The 13,463-nt window shown below is 39.4% G+C and overlaps 1 protein-coding gene across 30 annotated transcripts in view; it reads right to left on the reverse strand.

Moving 5' to 3' along the window:
• Positions 1–6,186: 6,186 nt before the first annotated feature.
• The window catches only part of NRCAM (neuronal cell adhesion molecule), a 311,540-nt gene continuing 304,263 nt past the window's right edge, over positions 6,187–13,463 (reverse strand). For all 30 annotated transcript variants that reach the window (XM_032761443.2, XM_032761416.2, XM_032761412.2 and 27 more), the window contains one exon: positions 6,187–8,354. In XM_032761443.2, the coding sequence (XP_032617334.1) occupies positions 8,117–8,354 (238 nt within the window). In that variant the 3' untranslated portion in view covers positions 6,187–8,116. The remainder of the gene's footprint in view (positions 8,355–13,463) is intronic.

The raw sequence follows: 13,463 nt of genomic DNA on the forward strand, positions 1-13,463 counted from the left end.
GTGGGTTTTTGTTTGTGGTGGCTTCTTTAGTTCAGGATAATGTTTTTGACGGTCCTCCACATTTTGGCATGTTAGCGCTTTTCAAAAAATTGCGGAATAGTATTCCATTTACTTGTATAGATATGCCATTTAGTTGTGTGGCTATGCCACATTTTGTTTATCCATTCAGCTGTTGATGGACTTTTTTTTGGGCAATTAGGATCAATGCTTCTCTGAACATTCCTGTACAAGTCTATGTATGGACATGTGTTTTCATTTTTCTTGGGCATATACCTAGGGGTGGAATTGCTTGCTAGGTCATATGGTAAACTTTTATGTAACATTTTAAGAAATCACCAAACTGTTATATTCCTACCAGCAATGTATGAGGGGCCTATTTACTCTAGATATGTTTTCTATGAGAGGAATATGAGAGAATTTGAGATCAAACATGGGCTGTGGGAAGAAACGTATTCAAAATACTGTTCATTAAATACTTTCACACAATAGGGCGGGAACAAGTTGTTTCTTTACACTGGTTTCAATCTTGGCTGCATATTAGAATCATCCGGGGAGCTTTAATAAGTCGTGGTGTCCAAGCCACGTCTCAGACAATTACAATAAGGATGCTGTGAGGGTGGGTGGGCAGGTATTAGGATTTTAAAACTTCCCAGGTGATTTCAGTGTGCAGGCTGAGAAGCTCTTATGTGGAAAAAAAAGTTTGTCAAGTCATTCACCGAGATAATGAGCTAAATAGTTACAGCTGAAGACAGACAGTGTCCGTAGGACACGCTGAGTGAGACTGGAAAATTTTTATGGCTATAGAAGGAACAAAGGATGTACTGTCTGGCAAACAGTAACTTTTGTGATTATCTTCATATACTTTTTCCAGTATTATTTCAGCCATGAAGTGGAAGAGAGAGGATGATAACTGAAGGGGGTAAGTGGGGTGGGGAATCAAAGGTTTCAATGGTCCCTTTGTTTTATATGGGAGAGACTTGAATGGCGTGAATGTCAACAGACACTCCAGTTAAACAGGAGAAGAAATAACTGATGGGTAAGAACCCACCAAAGAGGAGAGAGATGCCAGCTCAGGTAGAGGGACTGGCCCTCATTAGGAGGAAGGATGGCTCCTCTGTCTTAACAGGAGGTAGAGGTAGAGAATGAGAAAATATTGAGGCAAACATTTTGGTTTGCTAGCAGGAAGATGAGGAAATTCCCATCTATGCTTCCCACCCCCCTTTTCAGTGAATTATGATGTAAGGTCATTTTGTAGAAAGTGATTTGTGAGGCTGGGCACAGTGGCTCACACCTATAATCTCAGCACTTTGGGATGCCAAGGCGGGTGGATCACCTGAGGTCAGGAGTTCAAGACCCAGCCTGGCCAACATGGGGAAACCCCATCTCTACTGTGGCTACATGCCTAGCCAGGCATGATGGTGGACACCTGTAATCCCAGCTACTTGGGAGGCTGAGGCAGGAGAATCACTTGAACCTGGAAGGTGGAAGTTGCAGTGAGCTGAGATCACACCACTACACTCCCGCCTGGGTGACAGAGTAACAATCTGTCTAAAAAAAAAAAAAAAAAAAAAGTGATTTGTGAGAGTAAGTGGGGAGAGAGGGCAGGGTTGAATCCTTGAGGAGAGTGAAGAAGATTTGACATAGTCATTGTTGAGTGTGAGAATGTAAGTTTCCCTGAGAAAAATAGCAGGTAGGCAGTGTTGAGAGTTGAACCATTTGAAGATATTTATAAAACTGTAGCGACACTGATCTTCTCAGCTCCTAGGGGTGGGCAGGAGAAAGCAGACAGTAGACTTGCTCCTGTGTCCCACAATTTCTCCATGGGTATTTAGAAAAGACAGAAGGCCAAAGGACTTTAATGTAAAGCAGGAGTGTTTCACATATGGACTATAACATCTGTGCTGGAGGGATGGAGAAGAAGGGTAAGGTGAAGGGTTGATGGAAATCGGAGGGGCAGCAGAGAGGCTGTGGGCAGAGTGAGATGTATAGACTACACGATCATGGAGGGAGAGATGTCAAGGAACTGTACCTAGGACTGATGGTTTGCCCATATGAGTAATGGCAGAATTTGTCCCCATTTCCCCACCTACTCACTCTTCATCTCATTCCTATCTGAACCATACTCCAGGTGGTTGCTTTTACTAAGGTCTTAGATGACCTTTATGTCTTCAAATCCAAGAAGTAGTTTTCAGTCCTCATTTTGCTTGATTTTTCAGTATAATGTGACATTATCAACCATTCTCTGGTCTTGAAATGGTCTCTTTCACTGGCTTCCAGGACAACACATTCTCTTTATTTCTTCCTGACTTCGGGCCTCCTGTTTACTAGTCTCCTTTAGAGGTCTGTCTTTCTCTTCCTGTCCATTATATTTGGAAGTTTCTGAGTAAGTTGTAGTCCTCAGCCTTCTTGCCTATACTCTTTTCCTAGGCAATCTCATCGGTGCCTCATGGTTTAAATTGCTACTCGTCATCTTAGAAGTTTCTTTGGAGCTGTAAGCTCAGATATCCAATTCCTATTAGTTATTTCCACTTGAATGTCTCAGGTTTTCATACTCCTCATTTATTATTCTGAAATTATAATGTGCCCCCAAATCTAGTTCTTTTCCGACATTCACACCTGAGTGAACCTCATGTCTGGTTAGGCAAGTCAGAAATCTAAACACCATCCTTGATAACCTCTCTTTCCCTCAACTCTCCATATCCAACCCACTGTTCCCATCAGTTTTGCTTCCTAAATATTCTTAGAATTCTCTCACTTCTCTCCACCTCCAGCGCTATGACCAGATCCAGTCTCTATCATCTCTTGTCTAAACTACTGCTTAGCTTCCCAAAGGCCTCTTAGCTTCCTCCCTGACTCCCTTCCAATCCATTCCCCACACAAAATCTCATAAACCCCCAGCCCCCACAAACACAAATTGGATCATACAGCCCTTGACTTAAGCCCCCTCCAATGACTTCCCAGTTGCTACTGCTCCTTGAATAAATGCAAAAGTTTGTCCTCAAGCCCCAGCATGGTCTGGCCTTGCATCTGCTCCAGGCACACTGGTCTTTCTGTGCAGCAACTGTGTCCTGCCTCCTCCTCCTCGGTTCCAACTTGTCCCAGCTCTCAGCTCACACTTCTTCAGGGACGCCTTCCTGACCACCTTGACCAGGCTGTGCTCTGCCATCATTTGCTGTCATGGAATGGTATGCCTTCCCTTTATAGCTCTTACCTTGGTTTGGAATTACACATTCACTTCGGTGATTATTTGACAATGTCTGTCTGCTCACACCAGCCTCCAGCCTACATAAGAGCAGGAACCACATCTGGTTTTGCTCATCTTGTATCTTCCCCAATTAGCAAAATACTTGGGTCTAGAAGGTGCTCAGATTTCTTTTGTGTGTGTGGGTTTGTTATTAAGAACCATAAGATGTAAGCAGAAAGATACCTTTGAAAACATCTGCTATCTGTCATTTTCAAGTTGAAAAAGCAGAGGCTTGGAGAGGTGGGAGATTAGTGGGTTCGTTTATATACTGTCACACAGCTAGTTGATGGCAGAGCTGGAATCTGAATCTGTTCCCACCCTCCAGGGAGGTTGGTTGACACTAATGGGTCATTTTCCTGCCTGGTGCCGTTTCGGCCAATAGAACCAAACCAAGCTTGGTAAAGCAGAGCAGAAACTTTGTTAATAAAGAAATGGAGAAGGGAAGCTCATACTGAAAGCACCTTCTTGCAGCGGGGAGGTGGGGGGAGGAGGGGGGCGGGTAAAGGGGGGTGTTAAGAGCTCTTAGGGCAAGTAGGTGGAGACTGGGGCGGGATTCCTGAAAAAAGGTGGGTTCTTCCAGGAGGCACTACAGTGTGCACAGTCTTGTCTTTTGTACTTGGCACTTTTTGTGCCTAGCAAGGTACATTTCTGGTCCCTGGGCGGAGGTCTTAGCATGGTAATGAAGCAAGAATTCAGGTCGGGGCAGTACTGCTGAGCTACTTCGTGGTTACTGGCATCCGGCCTTCCTTTCTGTAAGCAAGCACAGATGTGAGCACAGGTTAATTTTGCAGGTTTGGGGGTTTCCTGAAGTAATTGGGGTTATGTTGCTGTGACAAATCCCCATCTCTTTCCGGTCCAGTGAATTTTCCACCTCCACCTAGGAACTATTTATTTAGTATAAATACTCAAATAGTATTCTCTCCCCCCTTTTTTTTTTAGTGAAAAGAGCTGTCTGTGCTTAAACTGTGCTTTTTGGGGGGTGCCATACCATCACAAAACATCAAGCCATTGGCAGATAAAATAGCATACTCTGGAGAAGAGGGAGATGCCATTTTAAGGACATGCCTCTCCTCACCCCTACCGACTTGCAGCAGTGATAGGGATGCTTAGTAGGACCCAGGAGGCACACTCCTCCTTCCTCTCCCCCTACTGAACCTCCCCAGCCACAATCATTAAGAGGAAGAAGGTTAACAAGGCTCACAGGGACACGTGCTTGCTCCCTGGGAGCTGTGGACTTGTCAGAGAAAGCTGCAAATCCCATTTTCCCCTGTTGCAGCAGGCAGTCATTTTTTACATGATCAGATCACAAGCTGATTATCAAAACTGGTTCGCACTGTGTCCAGAAGCAACTTTTTCCTGCAAGCAGGTTTCTCTTGCACTGCATAGAGCAGGGGAGCCCTCTGGTGGTAATCTGTAGGAAAATCTCCTGAGCGGGAGGGTTTTGCTTAATTTGGGTAAGAATTCTTCATATTCTTTTCCCTTGCCTCCATAAGCCTTTTCCAAAATTGCCGGGCGCGGTGGCTCATGCCTGTAATCCCAGCACTTTGGGAGGCCGAGGCAGGTAGGTCACTTGAGGTCAAGAGTTTGAGACCAGCCTGGCCAACATGGCAAAACACCTGTCTCTACTAAAAATACAAAAATTAGCCGGGCGTGGTAGCACACACCTGTAATCCCAGCTACTTGGGAGGCTGAGGCACAAGAATCGCTTGAACCAACCCAGGAGGCAGAGGCTGTAGCGAGTGCCTCTGCTCTCCAGCCTGGGTGACAGAGTGAGACTCTGTCTCAAAACAAAACAAAATCAGCCATTAGAGGTAAACCAGGCCTGTTGTAAGCCATCTGAACAAGAAAGTTCACACCCAAATGGCCCAATGCTTCTTGGGGTCAAGATTGCATTTCTCCAGCTCCTTTTTGCTAAAGAGCCCCAGGACTGATGATGAGGACAAAGCTATGGATTGTGAATTTGGCGCACGTTGTAGAGGGGAGGAGAGGCCCTGATGTACTGTTCTGAAGTGAGTGACAGACATGCCCTCCAGGTGGAAACACCAAGCTCTACATAGCACTTTAAGGTTCACTTATATAACATGTGATGCAAATCACCATGGAGGAGGGCAGCTCTGAGCCAGCAGGAGGTCTTGTAGGTGTGATGCTGGGACCAGGGGACTGGGGAATAAGGGGCAGCTGGTGGAATATGGGAACACGCCACGGCTTGGCTATTTGCCGAAGGGTTTGAGAAGATTAGAAGAATGAGGGTGGAGAGAAGGGAGAGGATGACATACATTCGATACCTGTAGTGTCCCTCTTCAGACAGGAGAGTTAAGAAATCTAAGTCACCTGTGATTCGGGAGGGCAGCGTCCAGGCAAGCAGAAGGGAAGGGCCAGGCCCAGGCAGGCACCAGGAACCAGGCTTTGGGAAAGGAGGCACCGCCTGATTTCTTGAACCTTTCTCAAAAAGCTGGGAATGTCTAGTCCTGTTTTCCATTCAAATGTTTTTGATATGTCCTATTAGTTTCATATTTTGTTTTAATTTTCTCTGCATAGAACAGCCTTTTGAAAGTAAAAATAAAATTTTTCACCATTTTAAAACATTAGGCAATATATGTTTGAAAGAGTTAAAAATCACAAAGAGATCAAGACTGTTTAATAGTTACTTTTTTGAGGGAAATCCAGTCACATTTGCCTGTACCATTACATACACCATTACTTGGACATCCACACTTGATTGGGAACATAAATTACAAAAGAGAGAGGAACTTTTAAAACCACATTTAATTTTTAATACAAAATCTGTTGCACTATTACAGAAGTGACCCTTTCATGCACAGATAAATTTCGCATCTACCAGTATGGAAGAGGAAAAAATGTATTTTTATTGTTCTCCCAAAATATTGGCAAATTTAAAGTAACTTTTAATCTTTGTGCTCTCTGATGCCAAGGCAAACCTGTTTTGTCTTTTTATATTTTCAATAGACAGGTGGATCTGTGAAAAATGAATATAGAGACATGAAAGTATTTAGGGCCATCTTTACCTGGGATTACTTTAAATTATGCTTTACCTACATATATCAAACATGCCAGGTTACCAGGCCTACTGTGCCCCATAGGCAAAGCTCTGAAGATTTCATCGAAAAATCTGCTGTCAATATGTAGAAAAGTTCACTATTTCAGTTTCACAGCAAAAACGGCGGGGGGAGGGGGGAACCCAATAGATATTTAAGTAGATGCTTTCCAATCCCATTCACTGCATTAATTAGCTTACTTCTTATACAGTACAACATAAACATTGCATGTTTATTTGTATGTAACACCTATAAGCATATAGCATCTACATTTTAAGTGTATTTACAAATTCAACAAAATATCTACATATAAAAAGCTTTACTTAAAATTAAACTTGATGCAAGTTATGAGAAACCAATTTATTGGCAAATGAAACTGAGCATTCCTTCAACCATAGGTTGTTATAGATTTTCATATTTGGAGGTAACCCATTTGATAGATATTGTTTATGAATACGATAGAATATATATTTACTTTTTAAACTGCAGATGTAATGCCTTGGACCGTTGGCCTTTTTAAGCACTTGCCTGATTTCTTAGATTCTGAAATGTGTCCATAGCAATTTGCATACACGTTGTTTAATGCTGCAGAGTTTTGAACACTTACATAGGTAAAGTCTTGGAGAATAATATATTACTGTTGGCATGCTGTTGTATGCTTTTAGTGTTGGAATAACTTAGTTTTTAAAATTAATTTTCTAGCATGTTGACATCTTTCTTACTGAATGTAATAGAAACCATAAAGGACCACAAAATCATCATGTGCTTCAGTTGGTGACAAAGCTTTTCTTTTTATGCTTATGGAGAAATGCTATTTCAAATAAACTGTCGTCTTATTTTTATTTTCATGTTTCCTTCTTTTCCCAGCATTGCAGTTTTCATGAACTCTGCTTTTTAAAAGTTACTTTTAGACAATGACAGTAATCTATGACTCAGCTGATACAGAATGCAGGATGTTACGGAATGCTTAATGTCTGAAGGCACTGTATGTGTCTTGCCCTGTGTTCTCTGGAATAATGTTTGAAATTTAATTTGGATGATTTGTTTTTCATTCTTTCAGTATGGCACAAATACCAAAATGCACTGCAATACACATTGTTTATGCCTAAAAACAACCGAACATAGAAATGATGTAGAAAGTAGAACACTGTGCTGCTGTAATGCCTGGAAGATTAAGAAGCCTACGGAGTAACAGGAGCCAAGAGTAGGTAACAGTTCTCAGTAAGCATCAGCAATGCGACCGTCATAATGAACTCATTTAGCAAGTATATACTGTACATACTGTTCCTAACAGTCTCCCAAAAAGACTAACGACAGCTATACATAGTCACCAATTTCACAACAATGTCCACAAAGACATTGAAGTTCTAGAGAATACTACAGTAACACTCTTGACAATGAAAACGGAATTCATATCTAGGGGTTCAGCTGAGGATAGTATAAACAAAGTATCAAACCATGTTTTCATAACATACACGGGTATGTCCTTTAAATGTGGAGCATTTTTCATGCATCATATGGAACTGTGTCCTGCAGAGGAAATAACAGGATCTGTTGGTGATGTTGCATTATTTTTTATCAGTTCTGAGGAAATCAAGAATACCCATTTTGAACGAAAAAGTATGCACTTTGCATTCCAGTTCACATTAACATATCATTTGACTGAGTTATGTTTTTGCTGTAACTATTCTCATAATATTAACATACAGCAGAAAATATACTCTCTACCCATATGTTCATAGTATGAGAGGGCTGACAAACGAGTGCTTAGGATAAACATTCTAGAGAAATGGAATATTGGCAAAGAGCTTAAAAATTAAACAAAGGAATTCATGGCGTTGACAGGAGAAGGTGCCTCTGAGCTTTCGTTTCCTTCAGCCGGCTCTTTCTCTTTCTTACCACTGTATTGTCCAATAAAGGAGCCATCCTCATTGAACTGGCCATTAACCCCTTCTCCATAGTCAACTAGGCTGTCGTCACTATCTTCTTTTTTCACAGTCCTGTCTGAAGGAGTTCGACTTCCTTTTTTCAAAGGCTTGTGGTCTTCTGCGTCACTGGAAGAAAGAAAACATTTTTGTCAAGATTGGCATTTAGGTAACATTTTCTGTTTTTAAAGACCATGCATGCAAATTATGAGAAAGCATTTGGAGTCCTGGGCTTCTCTGGCCAAATCTAATTGTCAGGTTGACTCCAATGACGAGGATGAGTTGGAATGGAAATCAGGAGCAGAAATGGTTGAATCATGAAGTCTTCAGTAGAGTGGATGGCTCCCAATTGTGTATGTTAATTTCAATGACAAATTCTGATTCCTGAGTTGAAAGGAATCCAGAAATAATCACAAGCATTAAATAAGAAAGAATTCAGAAAAGTAGAAAAATCATCACTATTTTGAATTCAAAAAGGCAAAAGCTTATGGCAAGTAAAGAAGTTAGTATGTTAAACTGCAAAATATCTCTGATTCCTTGGTTGTGAATGGAGCATGATTTTGGTTAAGTGTGAAATATGGATTTTTTTTTTCTGAGCCAGAAGGAGAAGCAAAATCCTGCATTTCAAATAATTTTGTTATCAATGCAGGCCAGACTGTAAACTTCAACCTTACCTTTCAAGAGACCTACAAATCCCATTAAAAGGATGCAGAAGAAACAAATGAAAACAGCCTAAGAAGAAAAGCAAAATCCTTATACTGATAGTACACAGTATTTTTTTGGTTTTTGGTAAAAATTTTAGTTAATGAGTAAAGGTTTATTAATCTGGAAAGAGACGTACTTTAACTTAAAAGCTCTACATTTGTACTATGAATGGCATGTCAATATATTCTAAAGAATGTGAATGATTCCAAACATGTAATAGCAAATGCTTCCTACACTCATGTTAACCCCCCAGCTCCCTTCCTCCATGTGTGTTATGCAGCCTGACCATGCTGGATAGGAATCTGAGGAGAGTACTTTAATACGACTTTACAAGATTCCATTATTATAATTTTTGCTTATTTCTCTGTTGAACCTGTAAGCACAATTCCTGGAAGTCGAAGAGTAATCATTATGTTTTTGAATGTTCACCCATACGGTCAAATAACTAGTTATGCATATTGACCTATTTTTTAATAGGTAACATTTGGGAAAAAAGTAGAAAAAGGCAATGACAGGATCCAACATTTTGTTTTCTTTCAAAGAACAAAAATGCAAGGCAAAATAGGAAACATATACAGTATCAGTAAAAATGAAAAAGCCTTAACATACAAAAGGTATCACTGGCTGCAGTATTTAATCTAGCAATTTGTGCTAAGACTTTACTGCTCCCTCTGTTTCAGACAGTGACTTTTTTTTTCAAGCCAAGATACAAATTATTTCAAGATGCACAAGTATCCTGGCTCTTTTGACAGTACCTTTTAATAGGGATTTCAATTTTTCTCCAAGAAGAAAATCTCAAGACTGGGAAATAATGCTAGCATATTATGACACTAGCATATGCCACTGAAAATAATCTGTTTCAGTAATACACAATTTCTTGTTGCAAACTGAATAAACTATATTTTCACCACTGCTAATACACAACCGGAGAGGTATCATCTTGGGGTGGTCTGTGTTTGCAAGTACTTCAGAGGACACAGCATTGAGTGTCTAACCTGTTATGAAAATAGCCCACACAACATCTCTGGAGTTTAATTATTAAATACCTTCTGTGAAATACAGTTCATGTTTCAGTGTGACAGTTAATTCAGCTGAAGAGTTCAATAACAGGCAGAATTTGTCACCTGGATTCCAATGACTAGTCTTATTCTGCTTTGTAGAACTAGCGTCCCAAGGAATACACTACTGGAAATTTGTCGTCTGTGGCATTTCTTTGGTCTAGCCATCTATCCACCCATGCCTTCATCCAATAAATGTTTACTGAGTGCTTACTCTAAGACAGATTGTTCTCAGCACTGGGAATATAGGAGCAAACAAAATAGACTAAAACCCTCACCTCACTGGCTTTATTTCTAGTGGAAGAAAATACAATTAACAATCAACATAATAAAAAAATTACGTATATATATTATGTCAGAAGAGGATTAGCACTATGGAAAGTATAGAGCTGAGTAAAGACTACAGAAGGCGTTGGAGAAGGGATGGAGAGTTGGCATTAAATAAGATGTCCAGGAAGACCTCATCAAGCAGTAATATCTGGTCAACAACTTTAAAAGAGTTGAGTTAGCAAGGTGAATTGTTGGAGGGAGAGCAGTTCCTGCAGGAGTAACAAGCAGTATAAATGTCTTGAGGTGAGGGCAAGCCTGGCATGTTCTAGGAACACTAAGGAGCTTGGTGTGGCTGGGGAGGGAGAGAGAGAGACAGAGAGAGAGAGAAGTAGAAAAGTAGGAGTTAAGTAAGGAGAGTGGCACAGCTAAATCAGGGCTTGTGGGACATTGATGCTGCCTCTAACTCTGAGTGAGATAGGGAGCCCTGGGACGGTTTTCAAAGAATAAGTGACATGCTCTGACTTATATTTTAAAAGCACTACTCTGCCATCAGTGTTGAGAATAGCCTACCTTAGAGGGCTGGGGTTGGTAAACTACAGTAAAATTAGGCCACGCCCATTTATCACATAATGTCTATGGCTGCTTTAGCGCTACAATAGCAGAATTGCAGAGTTGCAGCAGAGACCGCGTGGCCTGTAAAGTCTAAAATATTCAGTTGACCAACCTCTGCTCTAGAGAGTCAGGGGAGAATATTACAATAATCCAGGAGTGAGATGACTGTGACTTGGACCAGAGTGGAACACTGGAGGTGGTATAAAATGCTCAGATTATGAACATATTTTGAAGGTAGAGCTAACAAGATTTTCTGATAGGTTAGATATGGAATAACAGAGAAAAAGATGGTGCCAGGATTTTTGGTTTGAGCAACAGGAAGCTTGGAAGTACTGTTACTATGGAGTGGAGCATGTTGGGAGGGGAAAATCAATGGTTCCATTTTGAGCATATTAAAGTTTGAATATGTCATGAGAACCACTCCTTTAATAATTTTATGAGGCAAGTATAACATTGATATCTAACACCAATAAGAATGCTTTAAGAAAGTCAAACTACAGGCTAATCTCATTCATGAACATAGATGAAAAAATCCCAAACCATGACCAAACCAAATTTAGCAATCTATGAAAAAGATAATATTTCATATCCAGGTTGGGTTTATTCCAGGAATGCACGTTTATTTTAGCATTAAAACATCAATTCATATAATTCATCATTTTAGCAGAAGAAAATAAAAATATGATAATCTCAGTAAATTTAGAAAGAGGTATATGAAAAAAGTCAACACCCATTCATGATAAAAACATTAGGAATAGAATGTATCTTCACTAACCCGATTAAGGGTAGCAACAAGAAACCTAAAGTAAAGTAAACATTATCCTTAACGGTGAACACTGAAAACTTTGTTTGAAATCAGAAATAATAATAATGATGGCTGCTATCACCACTTCTAATCAAAAGTGAATTAAAAGTCCTAAGCAACTTGATAAGAAAAAGAAAAAGATGAAAGAAAGCTATCATTATTCATAACTGATATGATTATGTATATAAAAATCCAGAAGAATCTACAGGTAAGTGTTAGAATATAAAGAGATTTTAATAATGTTGCTTGATACAAGATTAGCATAAAAGTCAATTCTACTTATGTTCTTGCAATTAGGAAATAAAATTTAAAATATTATTCCATTTATGAGACCATAAATATGAAGTATATAAAGACAAATCCAACAAAAATATGTGTAAGACCTCCGAAGAAAATAAAACTTTCAGAGTTATTAAAGAAGATCTGAATGAATACAGGAATGTTCTACATCCATGGATAGAAGACTCAAATATAGTAAATACATTAACCTTCCCCATATTGCCCTTTAGCTGCAATTTATTTCCAGTAACAGCTCAGCAGGTTTTTATGTGGATCTTGGCAGGCTAATTCTATGATGTACAAATAAATGAAAAGGGCTAAGAATATTTAAAAGGTTCTTGAAGACAACTAAAGTTAGAGAACTGGACCTAGCAGATATCAAGACTTATTAAAACCTATATTATTAAGACAGTAAAGTCTTGGTGCAGAGATAGACAGATTGACCAATGGAATGGAATATAGGGTCTTGAAACTGGTGGAAGATCTTTTTGTTAGCTTTATTCCTACATCATATTTTTATGCTATCATAACTAGAATAAGTTTTAAAGTCTTATTTTCCAATTGTTTTCTGATACATAGAAATATAAGACTTTTATGTTAATTTTGTGTTGAGCAACATTACTAAACTCTCTTATTATAATATTTGCTTGTTGATTCATGTGGGTTTTTACATACAAAATCATAACAGTTATGATTAATGACCAGCCAAGAAGGGGCTCCCCCAAAACATCCATTCACGCCAGCTTAACGGCTGTGGTGGAGGAGAGAATCAACAGCAACACAGGCTGTGCTTGAAAGAAGAGAAGGAAGTGGGATTCTCCCTCCTCTAACAGCGTCTTTCCAGGAAAAGCCATTCCAAGGCAGTGAGATCTTTTGAAGACCAGTCTTTAATAAGTGGTGTGATATAATATCATACTTCAATAATTAGAATCTGGTTAAATGAGAAAAAATTATATAAGTCATACACACAGTGCTGGGTTTGTGTTCAACAAGCATACATGTCTATCTCCTATCCCATCTCTTCTCTCCACTCCAGGTGCCTACTTCAGAGAGATTTTTTTTTCTAAGAAATACCTTGTGCAACACACATGCAGAACTTTCCAGGTGTAGTGAGTGGTTACAACTCTATGTGAAGCACAGTATGAGGGCTTGCCTTTTTCAATTCCAAGATGAATTTTGTAATGAAATAGTAAATAAACTTTTTGACATTGTATTCAGTGAAGTTGCCATGTCAAGTTTAATTATGAAAGGAGAGTTTCCCAAATGAGATGAATCAAGAAGTCATAGATGATTTAAAAGTAATATATATATATATATATATATATATATATTTAGCAGACCTTGATTTTAATCAAGTTTTAATGGAGTAGGCAGCAGTAGTATTCAAAGCTTTACAAAACAGGTAAAAATTCATTCACATTTTAATGAGAAAGTTTAAGGATGGTGTGTATCAGACATTAATTATTAGTTTTGGATGTCAAAGGTTGAATGGATTTCAAAATAAAAAAA

The sequence above is a fragment of the Hylobates moloch genome, unplaced genomic scaffold (assembly GCF_009828535.3).
Source record: "Hylobates moloch isolate HMO894 unplaced genomic scaffold, HMol_V3 SCAFFOLD_1, whole genome shotgun sequence".
Classification (NCBI taxonomy): Eukaryota; Metazoa; Chordata; class Mammalia; order Primates; family Hylobatidae; genus Hylobates; species Hylobates moloch.